Source organism: Stegodyphus dumicola, chromosome 7, assembly GCF_044657685.1.
Source record: "Stegodyphus dumicola isolate Sdum_Otavi_A_Nest chromosome 7, ASM4465768v1".
In the NCBI taxonomy this organism is placed as follows: domain Eukaryota; kingdom Metazoa; phylum Arthropoda; class Arachnida; order Araneae; family Eresidae; genus Stegodyphus; species Stegodyphus dumicola.
The window spans coordinates 164,181,159-164,208,310 of record NC_140774.1 but is presented as its reverse complement, the minus strand read 5'-3'; the positions used below and the strand labels follow the sequence as shown (position 1 = coordinate 164,208,310).

The following is a 27,152-nucleotide window of genomic DNA, read 5'->3' as shown; positions in this document are numbered from 1 at the left end:
GAATCAGTAATTGACTATCTTCAGACGTAAAAAATACAGACATGTAAATCATTTTTTCACATAACAAAACTACCACACACACATAACATTCTCAGTAAATACTTGACTTTTTAAACAGTATAAACAGATGAGGGTTCCTTTAATTCACAAATAATCTTGAAAGCACCAGAAGAAACTGCATCTTCTATAAGTAATTTTTCATAAGTGGAGGAGGTATTAGCTTCTGTTCAAAAATGACAGTGCACACAGTCTTCAATTCTTTAAAATTTTTTAGTTTGGAAACATTCACAGTAAATAAGACTTTGCTTTTGTATTTTTTTTTTTTTTTTTTTTTTTTTTTTTTTGTATGGAAACTGCTGTTTTTTATAGTCAAATATCATAGTCTGATATGAGAATAAATTTCTTTAGTCTTAATTCTTTTATTTATACGGTTTATTCTGAAGTTGGTGTAAAACAGTCAAAGAAATTGGGCTAGATGTCTATCCTGGGTTACTCTCCTTGATGTAAGGCAGAGAACTTATTTTCTAAATCAAGCTGTAGTTCTTTTTGTGATTCACCTTTAGAGCGCACTCCATGTTTGACAGACTGGAAACTTTTATCAGATTCACTGCATTCAAGAAAAGAAATAGTACAATAAATTAGTGAAATAATTTTATAAAACATATTAAACAAATTTTAACCTATAATTATTGTGTGTATACATACATATAGAGGGGCTTATACCTACACCTATATATTTAGCAATTTAATGATAATAAAACAAAATATGAAAATCATAATATAATAAATAACTGACTTTAAAATATGCATACAACTGTAGTACAGTAAAACATTTAATAAATATTTAAACTTTCTTATTTAAGCGAAAAGAAAATATTTAATAATGCAAGTTTTCTTCAACTAGAGCTATTTTGGCAATTATAAAACATGTGAAAATACAAAAATAAAAGAAATAAAACCTAAAACTGTGTAAATAAAAAAGACACAGTGAATGGAAAATTTTGTAAAATGCAAGATAAAATGGCATATTTACAATGAAAACATAAATGTATAAATACTGAAGCAAACATGACGACCATACAAAAAACCAAAATATTCACATATTTCCTTTGAAAACTCCATCCAGCAAGATCTAAATCCAGGTTGAACTATCATTGTTTAATAATCTTATCGACTTAACAGCATTGAAACAGCATTGTCTTACTCTATTACTCAACATTCAATTGAAACTTTTACATGACTCTAAAGTATTTTTTACTTTTTTTTTTTTTTTTTTTTCAGTTGTTTCAGAATCGATGACAAAATATGTGCTAAATATTGTCCGTTTGCATCACATCATAAGAACCACAAATCAAAATAGCATTTTCTAAAGTCTACACTGTCCTATTCAGCAAAACGTTATTTCTGCTATATATATATATATAAAATAAAAAAAAAACGCTGAAGAAGTTCAATTTATTCTACTTGTTCGAAACTAGGTGAATTAGCAGTTGCCGGATATGAACACTATGGGTTAAATCCCAAATAGAATTTTATTAATCCTGATACTCAATGCCATATACATACTGTCGTGCATGTACGGTTTCACAATAGACTGAATGCACACAGAACCGATGCCAGCTTGATTAAATTTATTTTTACCAAAATAAATGCTTTACCAGTTCTGAAACTTTTCATAAAAATACTCACACAGCTCTTCTCAGTATCACAGTGTACAGTAGTTATACTTCAAACTAATAAGAATGTTAAACACATCACATTGCAAAGTGCATCTAAAAAGGGAAAGCTCTGATGAAGATACTCTACTCTGAACTAATGCTGAACTAAACAAATGAGAAACTGATATGCTCTCTCAGATTTTGTATCTTCCTCTAGCTGCTGAAAAATCTCTAGTATCTTCCACCAGATATGGTTACAATTTACACATAGGGATCAATTACAGTTACCAATTATACAGAGACTGGAGCAAACTGTTATCGCCAAATTTGGTGACAAAAATTAGTTGCCAGAACCATCACCAGCTTGGCGATATCTCGCAAATTTACTGAGAAAGTCATTTACTCAATGTTAAGACTTATCTCCGGTGATTGTATTTTTTTGGAAATCCATTTCATATTTTTCTTATTCGTGAATATATGACTTGTCTTTGACTTTTGCATTTATTTTGATCTAATAAAACCAGTCAGCCATTCCTATACCCAATCAGATTTCACACCAACTATTTACATTAAGCACCAAATATGTTAGTCAAACGTCAATATTATTTAATTGCCACTTACTTTAATTTCCATTTATTATTATCCACTGCTGAGGAAAGTGATGGAAAATGTAGCTCGCTGGTGATCTGAGGTGCATTTTTGTGTGTTCTTCTACTAGATGCACCAGAGCCAGAGGACACAGACGATGCAGCATTTCTAAGAGCAGGAGGCTTGTATGCACCAGTTGGCTTTGGAGGTTCTTCTTTAGGTGGCTCTTGCTGAAATTCTTATATTAAAAAAAATAATAATAAAATAAGATAAAATTAAACAATACAAAATTTATTCAAAATCAAAACTTTTTCCTTCAGATATATGTAGTAAAAAATATATCATAAACAGTATTTATATATTAGCCAGCACATTACCAAAAATACCATGTGACTACGTTCTCTGAACCCTAAAAGCTTTCACAAATTTCTCTTAAAAGTTTTTTTTTTTTTCAATTTCTTTTACTTTTTGTGTAAATAATTTCTGTTTTAATCTTTTTTAAATCATTTTAACATCAATTTTAGACTAATTACTGCAATCAAATATCTGCATTAAGCTTTTTTTTTTTTTTTTTTTTTTAATTTCCTTTCCTTGTAAGATTTTGGGACAATGTTTGTTTACCTCATGTTAAATTTTACTACATTTCACATAATGCATTTGCTAGAATTGCTGAGACACAAAAGCAGTCCATACCAGCTAATACCATTTTTTTAAAGTACCATTTTTTCTATAAAAAAATGATAAGAGTGTTAAGACAGTAAAATTAATTAAAATGCAATCTAGAAAATAAAAGTAGTAGAATTCTAATAACAGAGCCTAACAGAAAAAAAGAAAATTTAAAATACACTGTTGGCCATTAAAATTGCAACACTGTGTGAAGGAAAGCAAATCCAAAAAAAGATATTTATTGTATGTAAACAGTATGGCATGAAAACAAAATGATTGAATTTGTAAGCAGTTTAGGAGATGCGAAATTAGTAGAAAAACAGCTGCTATCGCTGCAAGCTAAAATGGCCCTTACTTGGTTAGGCATGACCTTGAACTGAGCTTGGATAATAGAATCAGGCAACTCATTCCATACTGCTTCAAGTCTATGCCACATTTCTTCAACCGTATTAGCTACAGAGGGATGGGGGGCTAGTCTTTCAGCAGCCCATGACCAGATGTTTCCATTGGGTGACAGATCTGGAGATCATGCAGGCCAGGGCAGCAATTGAATACCCTGTGTATTGAGGAAGGTAAGAACATGACATGCAACATGTTGTCTTGCATTATCTTGTAGGAAGACAGCATTTGGCAGGCCACAAATATAGAATATAATCACTGGACCTAAGATGTCAAAATCAACAAATCTGCATATAAATTACTGTTTATCTGAACTAAAGATGTGCGTGTCATGTACCCAATGGTTGCCCAAGCCATCACACCAGGTGCAGGACCCCTATGCTGATACTGAATGCAAGCACGTAATGTGCGGTCTTTTCGGAGCCTGTAAATACATATACGGCATGCAGAACGAGGATTTGTTTGAAAAGGAGACACTATGCCACTCCAGTATTCAGCTTTGTCATTTGGTGCACCAGAATTGCCATCTCTATCTATGCTGCATTGTCAAGGGAAGCCGAAGTAATTGTTCCCGTGCTGACAGTCCACGCTGCTGCAAATGTCAACGCACAGTACGAGCGAATACTGGGCGTGCTGCAAACATACCCATTTCCTGGCTAATAGTCTGTAATATGGATGTACGGTTTTGCAGGGCTGACCTCACAATATATCTCGCCTCTCGGGCATTACTCATGGGAGAGCATTGAGATCCTGCATGCCGTTCAGTATGACTCTCAGCAACCCATTGATTCCATATTCACTTAACGGTTGTTGGATGTCGACGAGTGCGAAGGACATTATAATGGAATGATAATTCACACTTTCCATGTGCAACGATCCTGCCTTTATCGAATTCCAACACTTACTGACAAGCATTTCTTCTTATTATCCAAGGCATAACACTATATCCTGAGCAAATTCTGACCTTACAAAGTGTTTTCCGAGTGAGAAATCCACTTCACAACTTTCCTTTTATGCAGTGCTCCAGATGTTGCTTCTCCCTCCTGCGTCATTTAAATGTACTGAAATACTCATACCTCTTCTTCCTTTCATGTGATTCTGATGTTCATTTCTGGTGTTGCAATTTTAATGGCTAGCAGTATAATAAATACATTTTTATCAGTCTTACAGGAAATTTAAAGAATTTTTTAATCATTTATTTAATATAAAAAAGTTAATGAAAACTTTTGAAATGAATCATCATAAAACAGAAGGTAAGTCATTTCTTTATTTGGGTACTACTCCGTTAGAGCGGAGTCAGTTAAAAATGCAGAAAAATGAGAAGAAAACAATGTTACACAACGACACGCCAAATATCGTGGCTGGAGATTTCCAGTTTTCGTCTGAAATATCACATCTTTTTTTTGGCATTTTTTGAAATTTTTTTTTTAGTACGATGAACTACATGATTTGGAAATTAACTAATGGTGAAGAGGCTGCCATAAGCTTCCTTCAGGACAAAGGAATAATTCATAGCAATTGACTTTGATCTCAAAATCATTCAATGAAGTTAATTTTTGACTCAAGCAAAACTCCTATATGGGGTTGTTAAGTAAATTCTTGCTGTGAAAAAAAGGATTGAGAACCAAAACATGGTTTGAAGGCTCACATCTTTCTTTCCTCAATGACGTTCGTTTTATCTATCTGTGGTGTTAGGAATTGATGTCGATTGAATTTTCCCAACTTCAGTTAGAAATCAGCCATAATAGGATAGTAGATTGGAATAACTGCTTGGCAGAGAGAGATATGTACAAAAATAGTTTGATGTCTCATAAAAGAAATAAAATCGGTGAAGCCAACAAAATTGTAGAAATAGATGAAGTCTTTTCACAAAAAGGAAAAACAACAGTGGATATGTTCTTCTGGAACAATGGGTATTCGGGGGTTTACGCCAGGAAAACAGAGAATGTTTTCTGATCATTCTATTACAACAGTGATGACTGCCATTCTGGAAAACATCGTGAATGGCAGCATATTTTCAGACTGCTGGAAAGGATATAAGAAAGACCCGGATGCCATACCCAAACTTTGGCGCGACTGTGGGGCAGTGCTAAATGGAGAAATAAATTTCAACAGTACACTGCTCACCACCACCCAAAGTCATATCTGATAGAATTTATGTGGTATCAGTAAAATTCAAAAATGAAACTTTTTCTATAATATTGAATATTTGTAATTTTACGCCACCTGTTTAGATTGAATTTCCTCTTGTTTTGTCATTTTTTTATTTATGTGTGGAATATTCTTTATGGCACTTGTTTAGATTAAATTTCGTTTTGTTTCATTATTTTTTATTTATGTGTAGAATTCTCTAGATTAAAAAATTTTTCTAAAAAATTTATTTTCTTTAAGAATTATGAAATTTAAAAAATTTACTTTTTACAGAAGTAATTTTTTGCAGTCTTTAAAACTCTATTGTTGTTTCATAATTTTATACTTGGCAACAATTGGTGACCAAAAAAAAGTGGCGCATTTTTAACTGATATCGCTGTAACGGAATAGCACCCTTTATTTTGCTTAGTAAAATATAAAATCAGTATTACTTCATTTAACCCTCTGAGGGGTGCAGGATTTTAGATCCGTCATGAAGACTGGTATTTTAACAGCATTTATAAATTGAGTTTGTATAATTACTTATTTTAGTCTGTATTTTCATAAACTTTCATTCATTAAGATGATATTTGCATTATTAAATAAAGTAAGAAAGTAAAATATCTTAAAGTATAAGCTAATATATGCCAAGTAGCAAAAGGGGTTAAGGAAATTTCTACACATATAATTCAAAATTTCTCCCCATGAAAAATTGTTTTCTTATATAGTCCACTCATCAAAGAAAACATAAGCATTTTTCTTCAAAGCATTCTTCTACCTTAATTTTTCTTTCAATGTCATTTTCTTATAGTCTGCTCATCAAAGAAAATATATTAATAATAGTATTTTTATATACTATTATTATATTAATAATAGTATATAAAAGTATTACTATTATAATATATTAATAATAATACTTTTATATAAATGTATTTTTCTTCTTAATATTCTTCTTTCTTAATTTTTCTCTTCTATCATGAAAAATTTTATACATATTCTCATCCAATCTGAAATTTTTACATAATCTGTCCTTATTTATTATAATTGAACTGTTTACTTTTATTCAATTTTATTCTTTTAATTATACTTAAACATGTGATATACGACGGCGATCCCAAAAAAAAGGTCTCCTATATTTTTAGATATACAAAGAACCATTTACTTTCTATAATTGCTACATCACTTTAAAGATTAACGAATGTTTTATTTTTCAACATAATCGCCATTTCGGTCAATGCATTTTTGTAGACGCTGTGGCAGTTTTACAATGCCCATGTCATACCAGTTTGCCGCCATGCCCTTCAGGAAGCGTGAATCGAGTCCAAGAAGTTCTCCTTTTCGTCTCCATAGCGGCGAAGAAATTCGCGGGAAGAATCAACCCGTTGCCGTTTGTGGTCTTCTGCCAGCATACGCGGCACCCATCTTGCACACACCTTCCAATATTGCAACTTTTCCGTTAAAATCCTGTGGAAGGTGCTTCTGGAAACCTCAGGAACTAAAATGCAGAGAGCATCCAGAGCGATCCTCCGATCTTTACGCATGAGTTCCTCAACTTTCGCGATTGTCTCGTCGGCAATTGACGACCTCCCGCTCCTTTCGTCATGAATTTCAGTATGACCTGCTGTAAACTCTCTACACCACTTGCGAACGTTTTTGACATCCATGCACGACTGTCCATACACTTCCGTCAATAGGCGGTGAATTTCAACCGGTTTAACGCCTTTTGCGTTCAAAAATCGAATAACTGCACGCACTTCACGGCAACGTTTATCGGGAGCTCCATTTCGAATGGCTGCCAAGCCAAGACTGAGCATTCGAGCGAAGCGCCTGTGTGCTTATGTGGTAGCGGAGAAGCCACCACTCACAACATTGTTGCCAACAACCATATTAAAACTTTCTGTACGTCCCCCAAAAATAGGAGACCTTTTTTTTGGGATTGCCCTTGTATATAACTGTTTGCCAAAAGCCCAGCTGTACTACTACTTGGTTGTTAAAATTAGCAGAAGAGTACTCTGGAGAGCCATCTTTAAAACAATATGCAGTTTTAAAATTTGTTACAGAGTTTTTAATAGATTTCATTAATAGATTAATTTTTAATAGATTTGTACTGTAAGAGATATATAAATTTTTATATATATGAAATTTTCTTTTAACAGATATTGAAGTTTGCAAAAAATTGAGACTGGACATTGAAACACTGTAAAATAATTTTCAAAAGAAATTACAAGTAACTACAGAAGAACTAGCTTCACCTATATGCCATACGAACTGTTTCATTCATAAAGCAGTTTATTAGAAATTAAAAATTTTATGAGAGGGCAAAAATCTGCTTGTCAAATATAAAAACACTAATCAGTGCAAAGACAGTTAAATATAAAGTGTGTGAATCAATCTTTATTCTACATGTCTGAGTTGGCTATTATCATATCAGAAACATTCCAAAAGTTGGCAGACGTTCTGCCAGCTGCGACAGTCATTTCTGCAGAATTCTGAAGCAACTCCTCTTTATTCAACCTGGGAAGATGCTCAAAAAAATTCGCTGGCAATCTTACCCTATAATCCGAAATGCCTAGGTCCATCAGTAGCTGCCTTCAAGGTCATGTTCTATATGTCTCGGGAGAAAACGGCAAATTCTGAGCATTTATTGTTGTTTAAATAATAGTTCGGGGTGTACTGACACCCCACTTGCACTTTCTTCTTACTATTTTTCAGTGTGAGCCATGGCGTGTGCAAGTTGCTCTGTTCGGTCTTTTCCTCATCTGACACATGATCAAGAAATGAAAAGACTTCAAAAATTATTAAAGGGGGTTTCGTCGGATGAAGATTCTATAGAAGAAGAATTAGAAGATTCAGATAATGAAGATATATTTAGTGATTATGAGTCTGAATCAGAAGAAGAGTGCGACTCTTCAGAAAACATTCCTTGTGATCAAACTGACTATTTTATAGGAAAGGATAATTAGCTTCAATAAAAGATTTATTTGAAAATTTTGTCAAGAATTGACAGAAATTATATCATGTAGGCAAATATATAAAAAGCTAGAACCTTTTCGAGGACGGTGCTCCTTTCGGCAGTATATAACTAAGAAACCTGCAAGATATGGCATAAAGATATTTGCTATGGTTGATTCTAGAACCTTCTATGCTTTCAAACATGGAAATTAATGCATGTCAGCAGCCAGATGGGCCATACAAGATAAACATGTGATATACGACGGCGATCCCAAAAAAAAGGTCTCCTATATTTTTAGATATACAAAGAACCATTTAGTTTCTATAACTGCTACATCACTTTAAAGATTAAAGAATGCTTTATTTTTCAACATAATCGCCATTTCGGTCAATGCATTTTTGTATTGAGAGTATTGTATAAGAAAGTCAGCAGTTCTAGTGAAATAGCAAAACCCATCCTATCTCCATTATACAAATCTGGAAGAAACTTTACCACAGACAATTGGTATACTAGTTATGAATTGGCCAATTTCTTACAGAAAATGATTTTATGAACCACCAAAAAAAAAAAAAAAGGAAATATATATATATAATACAGGTGCTCAAGAGAAAAAGACAGAAAATCAAAAACTATATGTGTGAAGTGTAAAAAACATATGTCAAGAGCACTGTGAAATAGATGTTTCATGTATATATTGCAAAATATCTAATGCTTCTTGGGCCTAATTGATTTTAATATTAATTACATAACTCATTGTTCATGTAATAATTCTGCATAATTTAGACTATAATTGCATTTACAAAAAAAAAAAACAAACATTTCTCATAGAAATCAACGATTCCTAGACATCTGAAAAAAATAAATAAATTATCTATTTGCTATTAATTTTAAAATTAGCATTATTTTAAGCTATTTTATATAATAAATGTTGCAATTAATATAGAATGCATTCTTTTACTGAATTGTAATAATATGTTTAATTTGTATGTCGTTTAATTGCTTGGGGTGTCTTGACACCCCATGCACGTTCTCTCTTGTTACATAATACAGCACACGTCCTCCCAGGTTAATAAACAATCAGTGTTTGACATACTTCTAATTTTTATGCTTCGTAGAGGGGCTTTCATCAATTTCTACTTTTTTGTTAGGCCTGATTTTACCAGAATTCCGTTTGGACTAGGAGTACAAACTTCCGGCAGGAAATTGTTCCAATACCTTGCAATTTTGTAAATAAATTTATTTCATTTTTCGTTGGAGATTCACGTGCACAAATAGAGGAGTCACCAATGCTTGCCTCATCAATGAAAATCAGCCTCCTCTCTAAACATGAAGTGTTTTAAAAAATTGTCATCCTGTAACATTGCTGCAAAAACCACCAAATTAATGTTGCAGGAATGTCAGGTTCCCTACCAGCATGACAAGTTTATTTCTGTACACTACTTGCAAAATTCTGTCTGATAGACTCCATATTTTCATCTGATGTGTGGGGATAGCCACACAATTTCCTTTTACACAGATAACTTGTGTCTTGAGTTTCACGCCTGAGGTCATTTACCAATCTCGATGAAATAGAAGCAGCACTGATGTAATTACTACCCTCACTTAGAGATGGTGTCACAAGACAGTGGACACAAAGCAAACAAAAAGCGTTGATACATAAATAAGGTTCCCATCAATGTTACAAATAGACAACATCGTTTATTCTCATAGCAATGAACATCGTTGAAAAGAAGACACTTAACTCTATTTTTTGACATAGTCGCTATCTTTTTCTATGCATTTTTGTAGATGGTACTCCAATTTCTGCATCCAAATATTGTAGAACTCTGCTGCCAACCCAGTGAGGAAGCGTTTCTCTTCTTCTTTGACTTCATCAGTGCTACGGAAGCATTAGCCACTCAAGTGTTCCTTTAACGTGGGGAACAAGAGATAATTGCTAGGCACACTGAGCTGTACAGTGGGTAGGGCATCACAGTTCACCCAAAGTTTGTCAAAAGGTTCTGGGTTTGATGGGAGACATGAGGTTAGGCATTGTTGTGAAGCAGCGTTACACTGGCTGTCAGCCATCCTTACCGGATTAATCTAATCAAAATGCATACTAGCATGTATAAATATTCAAATTCCTTTTTGATTATTTTTTCTCAATCCAGCAACATATTGTGCATACAAAAAAACAAAGTATTTTGAGAACAAAAATTATGAGTAAGTTCCATGTATTATTTTAGTTAAGTATTGCACCCATCTGAAAAAACAAACCACCCAGGAATGCTGTCTCCTTCCCATATCTGCTACCAGATACTGATCAAAAAACATTTAATCCACCCCTCTGTTCAAACCTTTAAGCTTACTCTGTACTGTATTTATATCTTTCATAATTTTTTCTTACATTCTCAATAGAATCAATGCATTTACAGTTATTTTATTATTTTTTCAAGTGCCCACCAGCGGCCGAGCGGTAAAGACGCTGAACACTGGTAGTTCGGTCTGAGGTTCGAATCCCGCGAACGGGCTGGCTGCATGGGCGTTTTCGTGATTTTCCCCATGTGTAACGTGTATACGAGCCAGTTTCCCTTAGAAAGTCCTCCACGAAAGGCATTCCTCCCTTTAGGCAGATAGCCCTCGTGTGCTTTGCCATAATTAAATACACCTACACTTATTTTTTCAATGGGACAATAATAATTATTACTAGAATAATTTTTTGATTCTTCTCAACGTTATTTTTGTAAAATCATCTTCAATTTCTTTTTACATAAGTTTAACTGAACTTTCCAAATTTTTCTTTCATTGCAGAACTAAGTAATTCTGATAACGTTATACTGCATGACACTTTAGGATAATTCACACTTACAAACCTAATACTAATAAAAAAGATATATAATAAAAAATGTAATATATAATAATAATAATAAATACACATAAAAATTCTAAATTAGGTCCTCAAGACAGATGCTACTTGAGGGAAACTTACATTAAAGAAAACATCTTGCAATCTGACACAAAAGTACGGAAAAAAATTAATAATTGAAGTACAAAAAGAGATCATTTAAACATATTTATTATGATTAAAGATAATTTAATCAGTTTGGTGATGGTTGTACTTTTAGTTTTATACTCTTTCATTGTTTCCCAGCTAATATTTACCTAGAATTGAAAAGCAAAGCATTTTAGTTTAATCTTTAATAATTATTTATCAGTCAAAATGGTATTTGATTGAGTATTAAATCCTTGAGGAGATAAAGACAAGCTGCAAATAATAACCTTTTGTTTTGATGCCACAGCCAAACAATACTTGCTGGAAATCTAAAAATCTCTTTGTTGTTATTTTATTTAAGACGATGTCAAAAGTGTATTTTATTAGCTAAAGCATACTTGCCAACCTATGACACTCAAAAATCAGGAGATTTTTTTAAGAAATCGGGAGATTTTTCACAATGTTAAAAAGACTTTTTAAATGATGCAAATATAGTTTTTGATAATGAATTCACTTTAAATAGTAACTAATTCTTAAATGCAAGCAACACATACACATAAAAAACATTTTTATTACTTGCATAGTAAAAAAAAAAAAAAAAATCTTTAATTAGTTTTTGTACAAATGTTATAAAAAGTGGCAGATTTTGCTTTCTTTAAGAAAGAAATTTCATAATTTTGTTCCTAGCAATTGCCATGTAGGCCTGCTTTTGCTAATAAAAGTTTTTCTGATTTGTCATCACTAAAATTAGATCTAATAACCCTCATTTTCCAACAACACTGAAAATCCTCTCACACTCTGCATTACTATGGGGAACTGTCAAGATGGCCAACATAATTCTAGACAGTTCACTATATTTTAAAATTCCATCAGCATCTTTCAGTTTTCCAATTAAACTCCACTGGGTGTCAGTCCTAGCTGATTTTATAACTTCATCCAAGTTTTCTAATTGTAAACTGCTGTTATGCAGCTGTTGGAACTGTTTCAATTTTTCCTTCCTTTTAGAACTTCCTTCAAGATAATAATAAATATCAACAATGTGTTCATCCGCATTTATTGGTAAAGAAGCTGCCCCTTTTTCAGCTGCTAAATTTAAGAGGTGACAGGTGCATCTCATAATCTGCAAATCTGAATTTTCCTTTCTCAAGATGCCTGCCAGTCTTCAAGCCTACCAATACTGGTGCATTATCGGCACCAAGTGCTAAGCAATTATCCAGAGGAACTGCATTTTATTTTAAAGTTTTAATAATTAGCTGTGCTATGTTAAAACCTGTCAAATGTCCTTCTAAAGTGGAGACAGAAAGTAAACTGCACTCAATTTCTAAAGACTCTGGATTAAAAAAAGAAACAATTGGATACACTTTTGAATCGGTATTATTGCTTCCGTAGAGAGGCAGAACGGAGCTGTTTTAATGCAATCAATAACTGAAGATTTATTTTTAAAATCCAGTTCTTTAACAATTACACCTGTTTTGATTCTTGAGTATTTCTTATCGATTTCACTATCGGGAAACATTTTTCTAAATAAAACTGCAGCGTGATCCGATGCATTCAGTGGCAGGTTGTGCTTCAGTAAAAAGGCAGAGAACAGATACTCTGCATTAATAACTTTTTGGTCCTTTGTTTCCAAAGAAAAATTTAATTTTTCGTTTTTTTCAAAACAACTCCTGTTGTCCTTATGTTTTTGTGTACGCACATTTTTTAGAACATCCGCCCTTCCACCATGTGAAATCGAAAAATCGCAACGACAGGCGGTACACATCGCAAATTTATTACATTTCCTTGAGAAAATAATGGAAGGAAAGTCAACTGTGTACGATTTTTGAAACATACACGAGTATTTCACCTTTCTCACAGACATAACAAAAGATAATAATTTCTAAAAATATTTCCTGAAGGCACGTGTACTCACACAACTCAGGACAAAATGAGAAGAAGTAACTAAAGAAGCTACCGAAGAAGTAACTAAAGAACATCCAAATAACAGCTTTCTTTGTCCTCATTGGCTAATATATGCCATATGACATGCAGGTGGAGCACGATGCCCATTGGAGAACGAAGTTTCTGGATACGTATATGCTCTCACTCACAAAGCAGAAGTTATCTAATTCGCAAGGTTTTGTTTTAAATATAATCTAGAGAAAATTCAATTGCTTTCAGACGTCCAAATCCACTTTTTTTTTTTGTTGTTGTTGTTGTTTGTTTGTTTGTTTGTTCATATAACAAAGTAATTAAGCCAAGTTCCATAAAAATCGTGAGAAATTTTAAGAATAAGAAAAAGTCGGGAGAAATATATTGTAAATCGGGTTGGCGGGAGAGCGGTCGAAAATCGGGGGTCTCCCGCCTAAATCGGGAGAGTTGGCAACTCTGCTAAAGGCACCAATAAATTGTTGGCACGAAATATTCAAGTATCATCAAACTTTTCAAGCTCCTAATCACTACTACAAACAATATTTATTGTCATTTACGACATTTTCCAACCTATCAGTATTAGAATATCATTTCTAATATTCTATAAGAAATACAGTCAAAATTTGTTAATCAGGACTCGTCGGGACTTCGGCGATTCCGGATTATAGATCATCAGTTTAAATCTGGTAGGATGGCATGCAGAAATAACAAAATTAAAAATATGAAACCATAATTTATGAAATAAAGAACAATTATGATCTAAAAGGTATCAAAATTTACAAAAAGAAAAAGCTTAATATTTATTTGTTTACTTTATTTTACATTTCTTTCAATGTAAGTTGTTTCGTTTCATGTGATAATACTTTCTCTTTAATTCTATTAAACAGACATAATTTCTTGTTAAGTTACAAAGTTCCGCTGTTCAAGTCCTATAATTGCTGTGTCGAAAATACCGACTAATTTGTTAATCGAAATTTTTTCGTTTTCAATAACCTCTGTCACTTTCTTCACTATCGCAAGCGAATTATAGTGACGAGGAACTTGATTTAAATTCATAGCAAAGACGGAGTACATTGAGATGAAACACTACATTTAGTAAGGAATTATAAGCCAAATAAAATAAAAACATCTGCCCTGAAGATAAGGATAGTGCTGACAGATCAACTTCCAATTCATTGCACGCCACAGGGTTTCTCCCCCCCCCCAGCCGCAGAGCAGCATGAAATTGATAAACAGATTTCGATATATACTTTCGCTTTGTAGATCCTTTACATATTAGTAAATATATATCGGAAATTCTATTTGACATAATCGAAAGTTCAAGCTTACTTTTATAAAACTGCTCTAACAGTCTGCAAAAAATAATAAGCCGGATCCAATTCGAAGATTAAGGAACAACGCAATCTGCAACATTAACTGAATTAGATAATTTTAGCTTAGCTTATACCGTCCGTTATACATTAAACGTGCATGCGTAAACGTATTATGCGCACGCGCATATTCGCAGCCGTAAAGGTCTTAAGTGCATGCGTAAACACCTATGCACATGCGTCAATGCGACACATGCGCAGAAAGTTTGTAGCTTTGAGGTCCGGATTATAGATCATTCTGGATTATGGGTGTCCGAATTAACAACTTTTGACTGTATATATTTTAGATATCAGAATAAGTTAATAAAAGTAGCGTATTTCTAAATAACAGATTTCACACCCTTATGGAATGAACTAAATTCACAGAATTTGAGCTAAGGGTAGCAGGATAAAGGTTATAAAAAGTATATATCCTCTTAAAAGTTCAACATAAGTTTTTAAAAATTTAGAAATTTATACTAAAAAAATTCAGTAATATTTATAATAGCACTGTTCAAACAACTGAATAAAATAATGAACATTAAAAAAAGAAGAAGAAAAAGAAACCTACTTTCTTCTTCAGGTTCTGAGGGAGGACTTTGAACCACTTTCCATGGACCTGACTGGCCATCAGATTGCTTCTGTGATTCTCCATTTTGTTCTGAAAGCATCTGCTCTTTTAACTGTTCTTCTTCTTTTTCTTTTTCACTAATTAAATCAGAATTGCATTTTTACTTATGAATAATTGAACTAAAAAGCCATGATTGTTAATTTAATAATAAACAAAGTTTAAAATTATGTTTTGGTAGGATTAAAAACAATGGCTAATCTATCATAAATGGGGGGGGGAGTTGGCTCCAAACTATTTTGGCCTTCAAAATTTGGCGGCGATGAAAGCACTAAGATGTCATTTTTAAATGTAAGCAGAATAGTAACTTTTAAGTTTTGCAGCAGTGAAATGCTATTATTTTCTGTAAACGAAATAGTAAAATGAGATCATAAAATACTATATGAGTAAAACAAAGTCCATCTGCTTTGCAAGTAATAACATAGCCCTATCGATACAATTCATGATAAAATATTATAATGAATAATACAATAATAAATTGTATAACACTTTCCCCAGACTCCAAAATTGTCAACCAAGTAAATATATTCAAATTCACTAACAACGGATGCATCATAAACTCCCTAAAATATACAAGTTACTATCCTCCTGGAATTCAACACACGAAACAACTTTTGTTCAAAACTTTAAACATTCTACATCGTTTCAATTGCCACATGCAAGGAAAAAACTTTTAAAAAAATCTGAAAGGTTTCAGTTTTTAAATTATGTCCAAAAGGGTGTTTTTTTAACGTTTTGTGTGTTACCTTTATTTATTAAATATCATGTTCTTTTCACTTAAACCATAAAATTCAGTTGAAAGCAATGTCGCAAAATAATTTTAAATTGAGCATATCTTTAAAATTTCTGATACACAATTCCGCGCGCTGGAGATAAAAAGATCTTTTTTTCCCCGTAGAGTGTTGCCATGCTATTGCTCGCTTTTACATCATTGAGTTTGTTACTAAAAAATTCATTAAAGTTTTAGAAAATATGAAAGGTCTTCCACATGCCCATATTCATAGGAGGATTACATCATTCAAAATTCGATGGCTCTATGTACCGTTGTTTTATCACAATGCGAGAAATATACATACATTTACGCATATTTTTCATTATTTAATTTTTTTAATATAATGCAGGACTCTAACATTGGTGGCAACAGTTTGAAAAGTGAAATAGACATTTATAGTGATTCAACACAAAATCGCAAAACGAAAACAATAGTCCTTCAGGGACAAAGCCCCTTTGAACTAATAATTAACTAACCCGGAAAACATTAACTAAAGAAAATTAAATGAAAATATTCATAAGTTATAAACTTCACGTCATCTGAAGCCCAACATTCTCCCACAAACAACTTAACCTCCTGCAAATATTAAACAGTAAAACTTTTAAAAACAAACACAGTATTTCAAAATTAAATTTAAAAAAAAAAAAAAAAACTAAAAGGTTTCAGATTTTAAATTACATCCAAAGAAGCTTTTTTTTAACATTTTGTATGTTGCCTTTATTTAATTGTGTTACCTTTATTTTATTACCTATATTATTTAAATATCATGTTCTTTGCGCTTAAACCATAAAATTCAATTCAAGAGTAATATCGCAAAATAATTTTTAAATGAGTTTATAACTTTAGAATTTCAGATGCACAACCTCGAGCGCTGGAGATAAAAATTATTTTTCTGCAAAATGTTACTATTGCTCGCTTTGAAATCCTCGAGTTTGATCATCAAAAATTCATTAAAGTTTTACAAAATTTGAAATCGATAATAAAACAAATTCCAAATTTCAGATTTGGGCTTCCAGATGCCCATTTTCGCAGGAGGAATACATTATTGAAAATTGAATGGCTATAGGTACCATTATTTTATCACGATTCAAGAAACATACATATGTTTACGTAGATTCTTCTATAATACAGGGTGATAATATTGTAGCGAAAATTGCTCTTTTCGACCGAGCTCCTCATAGCTTAGCAGAGAAGGCGCAGAACTCGAAACCCATCAATGATGAGATGCCTGAGAATTGGTTTTTACGTAAATTTCCTTCTTGTTAATGTTACCTTATTTATGTAAATTTCCTTCTTATTCTTTCAGAACATTTCTAGTTTGGAATGTTTCAGCATGTTCACCAGCTGTATGTAAGTATCTCTTCATTCAGTTCGAGTTAATAAAAAAGTCTTGAGTTTAGACTTGAGTACTTACCTGTTCATTTGTAGGATCCCTTCATCTACACGACAGTTTGGTGGAGGCGACGGGTATCACTCAGTTACTACAGCAGAGTTACGCCAAAGCCTGCGGATTTGAGGACTTGCTCCCAAGTTTGGACTCTTACAGGATTCGCGTAAAAGATCGAGAAAGATGATTGATGAGAAGGAAACCGAGCAGAATCCTCCAGCAGCAGCTAGTTCTGCTTTGAGTAATATCGCACCATTACCGATCCTGACGTACCAACTACCCAGAAGCCCATATATATTCACCAGGGACAGACAAGAAGATACTAATAGATGGCTCAAGGATTTTGATCGAATCGCCAACTATAACCACTGGGATGATCAAATGTGTCTGTAGAGCATCATTTTTTACCTTGGCGGAACTGCTCGACAGTGGTTCAATAATAATGAAGACATATTTACCAGTTGGACTGTTTTCAGGACTGCTTTTAAGTACACCTTTACCCGAGCAGCTGATGTAAAGCGCCAAGCTGAACGAGTACGACTCACACGTGCCCAGCAAATCGATGAGACGTCTGAAGCTTACATTCAAGATGTTCTCGCTCTCTGCCGAAAAGCAAACCCATCCATGTCTGAAGACGAGAAAGTGGCCCATCTCATGAAAGGTATTGCTGAAGACTTGTACTAGGTCCTGTCGTCCCAGGACTATAACAGCGTCGATGCCTTCGTGAAATGCTGCCATCACATAGAAAGTCTTCGACGAAGACGTATCACCCGATCACGATTCCAGAGGATGCCTTATGTCTCCGCAGTGTTGGCCGATGCGTACACCGGTGAACTAAGGTCTATAGTGCACATCATCGTCAAGGAAGAGATTCAGAAGATCCTGCTGCAAGTTCAGGGCTACATGGAAATAGAACCCGTAGCACCGAATGACATAGCATCTGTAGTCTGGGAAGAGGTTATAGAGGCACTGGCACCACTCACAGGAGCAGAGAGAAACAAAAACACTACCCAACGTTCACTTCCAGTTAGGTCGGAGCCAAGACGGGAAGGCAGCCAGTGAACTGCTCCACAACGTAGAACAGATCTGTGGGAAAACTGACGATAATGTGCCTCTCTGTTTTCATTGCGGACACCCTGGACATGTTCTAAGGTACTTGTAGGGATAGACGCAAGATATTTGAAAATGCAAGAGCCGCAAAGACGTGAAACCCTCGACGGGACAGGGATACTGAATCTACATACAGCTTCGACGACGCATATGCACAACCTATTTCTTCCCGAATAAGGAGCAGTTCACCTTATCCACGACGCTCTCTCAACTGCCGACAATCGCAGTCACCACTACGCCTTTCCAGCCGTTCCCCACGCCGAATCAATGAGGAAAACTAACTCAAGCGACCTGTACAGGAGGTGAGGCCACAGTTGAAAAAATCCTCCGACGTACACCACAACCAAGTTGAAAAAGAATAACACTTTTATCACCGTGAACGGGCAGTATGTGAAAGCCCTTATTGATTCGGGTGCCGATTAGTCTGTCATATCTGAAGAGTTACGTTGGCAGCTAAATGCTCCTATGTTTGTTGAGAATGGACCTGTATTGAAAACTGCTTGTGTTAAACCTGTAGCCACCTCGGGACAGAAGTAACACAGAAATATAATTGATAATAGCATGTCATTAACATGGGAAAAATTCTTTTTTTGACAATGATATAATCATAAGAGAATTAATGCATATTTGTCATCTGCACAGTAATTGGTTACTGAATAAGGTTGAAATTTGACATCAGTAAGGCACTGGATCGACACCGGTATTTAATCAACATTGACAAAGCTTATCATTATTAGTAATGATGAATAATCAAGAAGGCAAGCATATGATTAAATTTTAATTTTTAAGGTAACCTGCACATGATCAATATGGACATAGAATCAAAATTTGTTTCTAAGTTGCCATTTGACTTGGCAGAAAAATGGCAGAAAATGTCAATTCTATGCCATTCTATTGTCAATCTCCTATTCTATGCAATCCTCAACATTCTATTGTTGTCTTTGTCAAAATGTTAGCAGGTGTAGTATATTTTTTGTTTAACCACACACACACAAAAGTTTTGTTTTGATACCATATAAAAAAATATGTGGATTTTTTGTGCATTCAATTTTATGTATATTCCTGGTTCAGCTTTAAAGAATTATAAGAAAAGCAATGCATGATGCGTTTTAGTTTCCTGATTTTTATGGATTTATAGATTGTTACTACATAAAGGCTTAATTAATCAAAACTGCACCTAATTACTAAATCAGTATTACAAATTTCAATATGCAGAGCAAATTTCAATGTAAAGAAGCATATATACTGAAACAGCACACACAAAAAAATAATAATAATAATAATAATATTTACCTAATAGAAAGTGCTTGTATTCTAAGGCCAGAATAATCTCTCTCCTTTTCTTCAATATTCTTCCACTCATCATCTTCCTAAAATCAACAATGCAGTTTTAAAAAACACATGATAACAGAAACGAACCAAAACAGCAATAATCAAATTTTTAGGCATTTTAAAATTTGAGCAAGAAAAGAAAAGATAATGGTTGCTTTCTGATTATCCACAATCCTGTCAACAGACAGCTTTGTGAAATGATGAAAATTGTTTGGCTATCTTTATGACTCCCAGGTAAACAGGTTTATTAATATTAACATAAAGATTTAATTTATCAGATACAAGAAGTTTTTGGTCCCCCTCAAAAAAAACTGTACAGCCAATATTTGTGTTTTTAATGATAATAGGTACTGTTGAGCTATGCTCTTCAATAAATATAAAGCATTTCATGTACTCAAAACACATGAGTGATACATATATTCATGAGCAGACATACTGTTGTGTGTATATCTGAAAATATGGCAAAACCAAACAATTCTATCATACTTTGAAACTGGGCTGGCTGATAATCAGAAAGTACCAAAAATGTTATCAGGTAAAAGAATGAGATAATTTGGTTACTCAATCAGCTGAAAAATGAAACCAAACTATTTTTTAAATGCTAAACTGATTGAAGTAGCAAATTATTTGGATACATGGGTATTGGTCAGTACTTGCCAATAACACAGTATACATCACTTAATGTAATAGAACTGATGTTATCATTTGGATACTGTTATTGAATTCATCTAAGCCAGGTATGGGCAAGCTTTTTCAATCGCAAGCCAAAAATTTAAAAAAAAAAAAAAAAGTTTGGCAGGCCAAGATAAATTTTTCTAAAATTTGAGAAGCAATATATAAGTATTATTATTTAAATATGTTAATGAGATGAATGAAATTGCAATTTCATTTTTTAAAGTTCCTTATACTGATGTTCAAAGTGAGATGTATTGATTCTAAGGAACGAGGCTAAATGCTCATCTGTCAGTCTACTTCTGAAATAATTCTGGTAAAATCCTACTTTACGGTGCAGCCTCGGCGCGATTTTGAAAATTATCGTCAACACCAAACATGATCCAAAGATATTGTCTATATATATACTATATTTGCTTATGCTTCTGAATTTGAATGATATTGTAGATTAGTTCAAGAATTAAATCTTTTATAAGTTTGCACATTTTTTTTTAAATTTTGTTAAAAATTATTTTGGCCTTTTTTTTTTTTTTTTTTTTTTTTTTTACTTTTATACGTGTTTGTTAAAATTTAAATTTCTTTAAATTTAAATTTATATACTATACCCTATATACATAGTATATACTATAGTGTATATACATAGTATACTATGTATAACTATATATATAAATAATTCTTTGAATAAACCGTTTACTACTCATCGTATATGTCCCGTTTTTACTGCTCATCATAAAGTCGCCAAAAGTAGCCAAATCCCGTCTGCACCGGATACTAGGATTAAACCATAATTCTTTCTATGGTTCATAGTTGAAAAACTGTTCACATATATAAGATGAAGCAAACATACCATTGATTTTCTGGGCATGAGATATTAAATTTGGGAAATTCGCTTTCGATAATGATTTGTAAAGCTCCAACTTTGGTATATTTAGAAGCAATTGCTTTTGAGATGATTGTTAGATTGCAACTCAATTAATTTAAGGTGCAAATCTGATCTCAGTGCTTCACAATTTACGTTGAAAGGCATGGTAAACATATCCAATTCTATTTGAATGGCAACTGAAATCTTACAATATGTGTTCGAACTCAAAATGCAATTTTTTCAAGCCATCGTCATAATTCTTAAACTTCTCTTCATTTACTGAGGGTATTGAATTTAACCTCGGGAAATGAGACAAGTTGTTCTTAGCTAGCTGCACAGTAAACAATAAAGTTTTAGTTTTAAAACTTTGAGATAGGCCCAGATATCGTCGATAAATTGATTTTTCCCTTGCATCTTTACATTCAAGTTGCTCATACGACAAAGAAGATCTGTGAAAAATGCAAAGTCCGAAAAAGCCATTCTGTATTTTCTAACACTTCACACCCCGCAGAACAGTTTCTCATGGGAGAACGACACAATGTGCTCCATCGGTCGTAATATTACATATATTTGTTACAGGCAATTTCAAAGTTAAAAGCCCTTCCTGAAATTCACAAAAAATACCACATCCCATTGTTGTTCCCTTTAAAGAATGCATGCACGCCAGTTCCTCAGTAATTTCAAAGTTCTCATCCACATCTCTAATAAATAACACTATTTGAGCGCAGTACCATTTATATCAGTGCTTTCATCCATTGCTATGGAGCAAAATTTAAACTGGCCAACTGTGACTCTAATTGCGATGTCAAATTTTTATCGATGTCTTCGATTTTAAAAGTCACCGGCAAGTTCTAGAAGTTTTCGGCATGATAATTTTTTACAAAGACTTTCTGCATTTTTTCCCTTTTATATTCAGACATTGCTTTGTAATTGGAATTTTCTTAAATGTGAAATGACGGAAAATGTTATATTCTTTGAAGACTGCTATAGCTTCATTGCAGATGAGACACACTGGTCCATTTTTTGCAACTGTAAAAAAAATTTCCAGGTCCATTCATCATTAAAAGCATGGCACTCTGAATCAACTTTATGTTTTTTAGTAGCCATTATGGGGTTGATATATTTTACGAATAACCCAAACCAGCATTATCTATGCTGTACTTTTAATAATTTCACCACTATTCACAATGATGCTATGTGTCTGCAGTCTTTCCATACGCAATTAATAATATTCGAACTCCCGCTCAAAGAAAAAGCCGCTGGCTGGAGCTTAAAATGTGAGGCATTAAATGTTTGTCACAACTCTAGAGCTATAACTAACAAAGAACTTCTGCTTTTAGCATTTTACTGATTGAAAGCTGTCCGTGCTTGCTATTTCCATCAATTTGTATTTTGTAGAACAAAAACAGAGAAAAAAAAAAAAAAGATCATCAGTCCTTTAAAAAAACGGAAGATAAAAAATAATATTTAAACAAAGTAGAAAAGGAGATGGATATATAATAGATAAATATATAGTTCTTTTAATTTGCCTCACACCGGCAAATTAAAATTATATCCACGGGCCTTAGTTTGCCCATCCCTGACTTAAGCCCGACTGTCTGTAATGGAAAATACACTTCTTAAAGTGATCAACAATTTGGTTAATGTAATCAAAGTATTATCGAATGAGTTTCTTAAATCTGAAGTAAAATCAGCAAACGAAAGTCATCAAATAAAATCAAAATACATCATAAATTTGCCAAATGACAGAAAATGGCACCAAATAAGCAATTAAATCACTAAATAGCATCATTTAAATTTTAGTCAACCATTTAAAATTAGACAAAAAAAGGTAGATTTTGATTTTTAGTTTAGACTAGATTTTGAATAATTCTATCAATTTCAAGGGCAATCAAACATAGGTCCATCTTCTTTAGAAGAAAATTTCTGCAAATCCCCCCCCATTCCGGAAAAAAAGGCTAATCTTTGGAATATGGTAACAGGTAGTTTGGCGACATTTTGGTAAGGCGATAAAGGTTACTAGCTAGGACTTTAGCAGTGTACATGGATAAAGTCAAAAGTGTGCACAATGCCATTTTTGTGCAATTCTGGGATGTTTTTTTAAGTGAAAATAGGTCGACGTGTACATGGATGATACCGTGTATGTGCAATTCTTAAAAACGCGGCAAGCAGTGAGCAATTCTGCACTTTCTCCCAATTTCGCACCTAATCTTCCTCATGATTAAACACTTTTGTTCCATAAAAGTTCTAGCATAAGCGTAATTCGACTAGCAGATTGGTGGAAAAAAATGTTGAGTAAAAAAAAAAAAAAACATGCCTTTACTTCGTGAAAACAAAATGGCATCCAAAAAAAACTAGCAGTTTGCTGTAGGAGGGTTGGTCGTCACATTTTCGCAAAAAAATCACAAAGTTACCATAATCCAAAGATTAACCAAAAAAAAATCTACACCATATTATTTTCTCCCTCCCAATTTTAAATCTTACATTGGCATGTTCTCTTCAATTTAATATCAACTATCAAAAGGAAACTATTTTCCTAGTTTCACGAATATCTCCTGGACTAAGCAACTTAACAAGGCTGAAATCTGCCAGTCACTTTCTGAAACAAATCCAGGCAGTCATGGATAACTTCTGTGAAGATAATTTTGATAAAATCGGTGAATTTCCAATACCGAGATAATGATACAATCCAATTATTAAGATTATGGGTGCACAATTGGCTACATAATTCCTAGAAACATTATGAACGGTTCATGAATGAGCTTTTGAGTAGCACTTGCAGACATTCTGCTAATAACGATCTTGCTGTAAAAGAATAAAATGCTGTTTAAGTATACATGTTTGTCACTATATCTGTATTAATTAAGTTAAATTCCACTGTTATTTTAATGGATATCTTTTCTTAGCATTTAAATTTTTATTCAGTTAATGTTACCAAAACAGCTGGGGATAAACATGATCATATTAAGTGGTACCTACCTAAAGTACCACCACATGTATGATTCTACTTTCCAGTAAGGACTGCAACAACCTTGAAGCAACCTCAATTATATAAAAAAGTTTTCTTCCCACCTCTCAATTATTGAAGGGTAAAGAGTGCTTTTTTTTTTTTTTTTTTAAAGATACTTTGGTAACAGTTTACAATTGGGTGCTCCTTGTTTTTTGGAGATTCTTTTTTGACGCCAAGATCGGCGGCAGGAAGCACAATTTCAAGATGGCCATTACACAAAACCAAAATAATAAGTCAAAGAATACTCTCTAATAATAGAATAATTACACAAACTCTGTGTCCACGTATACATCGATCTGTTTTCACTTAAAAAAGAAACCAGAATTGCACAAACTAGGCATTGTGTACTGCCTTAAACTTGTCCATGTACACATCAATCTATTTTCATTTAAATAAAATCAGGAAGCTAAAACAAAGTCAAAACAAAAGTGAGGTTTTATCGCCAAAATTTTTAAAAAATTGTCTCTAATCGAAGGGGCACCCAATTTTACACTATAGCAGAAATGGTATATTTTGCTAAAGAATCACAGTTTCAGTTCTTATGCAATGAAATAGTAATGATGGAAGACAGATATGTAGTCTTAAGAACTACCAAGGATATGTTAGAACTTCAAAAGAAATCACTACTTTATTTTTACGTTATATTTATACTTTACTTAGTCACTAACTTATCACTTTCTTTCCTAATTTATATGAAAGGCAGAAACAGAATGTAAAGAAAAACAACTGTTTACCGTGATTTTTGTAGCAGCCAAATAACAAGTGCAAGAAATCAAAATGCATATTCAATCTGCTGCCATCATGAAATATGCAAGTGCTCTTCATCAGAGTTGTGATAGAAGGGGACCTTTATCACATGAAAATTCAATAGACCTGCTTTCATGAATCATTAACTTTTTACTTTCTTATTTAAAAAAATCTGGCACTTGTCTTTTATGCACCTGCCATGCTTTTGGAGGCGTGTGAAAGAGAAATCAAACACATGCCGACACCCAAGCACAGTCCTCTTTGGTGACCAAACCATTTGTCGATTCATACACAAACACACAAATGCGCGACAGGTGCATGCCAGAAACGTACCAAAAATTTAAACAATTTATTGAAAATTTAAAAGTAATTTCTAGGACTTCCTAAAGTATAATTTTCAATTTATTATTTTTCTATGATTTTTTTTAAACCTAAAAAATATTTACGACAACTTTTACAATTCTGAAACAAATTCAACTCTTTCCTTGTTACATGAAATTATAACAACACATTTTTCAAAATGTGATTTTATAGATGAGAAAGGTAAAAAGATAACTCTCATTTACATTTAAAATAAGAAAAATTCTTGGCAGAGTTATGACATGCCACACTAGTAGTATATACAGGGCTGGTACTAGCATTTTTGCTACCTTTGCAGGTCCTAAATTCTGTTGGCCTGTGCATATTCTGAATTCTCGGTACAGTTTCACCAGTTACCATAGCTCTGGTGATGCCCCCCGAGTATACCATAACCTAGGAATTAACCCAATTATTCCCACAGTTATCCAAAGAGAAGGAGAGAAGTAAAAGAAATAGAATCAGAAAATACTTCTTTAAGTCAACAAGAATCTATTGCTAAGGGGGGGGAATCAAAATAACAGCTATAACTTTTCTGACAGATTTTATATTCATTTTCAAAGACGAATGTACAATTCGTTTATTATTATAAAGACCATCTAACAATCCAGAAAAATAACTTTATTAATTGCTTTCCGTCACGAAAGAAAATTTAGTCTCTTATTCATCTATAAAGTATATTTAAAAATTATAAATTCATGAAACACCTACTTGAGGTGTTATAAAAATGATAATGCAGTGTATAACTGATTTCGGAAAACTTAAAACACAACACGCAATTTCTTGTTTAAATCTCAATAATACTGATCGCGAAATTATCTGCGGCAGTTATTCAATTGAATAACATATTTTCAACTAACCAAGAGCTTAAATAAAAGTAAACAATTTAATCTTCTACGTAATACGCAGATTTTAATAATTAATACCAATAAATCTAATTCTAAATACAGGTGATCATTAAAGACGACAGAGAAATTTCTTTTCTTGCCTGAATATGTAAAGAAAAAGGAAAAACTTTATTCAAAATTTACACTGCGAAACCACTTAAGCACTGGATTATGGCAAGATTCTGTACTACATAGCAAATATTCAAGCATAAGAAAAAATTTTGCTTTTTATTAACTTCTGAGCTGCTGTATTTATTAAATACTAACAACCGGTTCAGCAGGAGTTCGTTAGTTCTGTCATTCCATGGAACAGAGAACAGCTGTTTTATTATGATATTTATAAGATCGAGTGCTTACATAATACAGAATAGGTAAAAATACGAAGAATTAAAATATATACTCACTTGTTCACTTATTATTGATGGTATAATAATTGATTGATTATTAGAATTAAGAGGAGTTTTTTCCTTCGTATCTTTCTTCTGTATTGAATCTGGCTTTTTACCTCCTTCTTCTAATTTTTTAGCTATAGTTTCTGACGTAGTATACTTCGCTTTAGATTTACCCTTTTTGCTTTTATCTTTCTTAGCAAAGAATTCATCTAAAGTAGAATCCGCCATTATGTTATTACGACACACAAAACTTAATGTTCCAGATTTCACCAGACTGTGCGAATACGTGTGATACCGCACGCTTGAAACACTGCAGAAAGACAGAAACTTGCTGCACAAAGAGCTCAATAAAGTTTAACTATGAGGCTGAA

The 27,152-nt window shown here is 33.1% G+C and overlaps 1 protein-coding gene across 1 annotated transcript; it reads right to left on the bottom strand.

Moving 5' to 3' along the window:
* Positions 1-301: 301 nt before the first annotated feature.
* Positions 302-27,152, bottom strand: LOC118196192 (protein CDV3 homolog). The gene is made up of 5 exons (XM_035367610.2): positions 26,794-27,152; positions 19,816-19,892; positions 15,197-15,333; positions 2,280-2,484; positions 302-607 (listed from the first exon to the last, which is right to left on the bottom strand). The coding sequence occupies exons 1-5, from the start codon at positions 27,007-27,009 to the stop codon at positions 490-492; spliced, it is 753 nt and encodes a 250-aa protein (XP_035223501.1). The 5' UTR covers positions 27,010-27,152; the 3' UTR covers positions 302-489.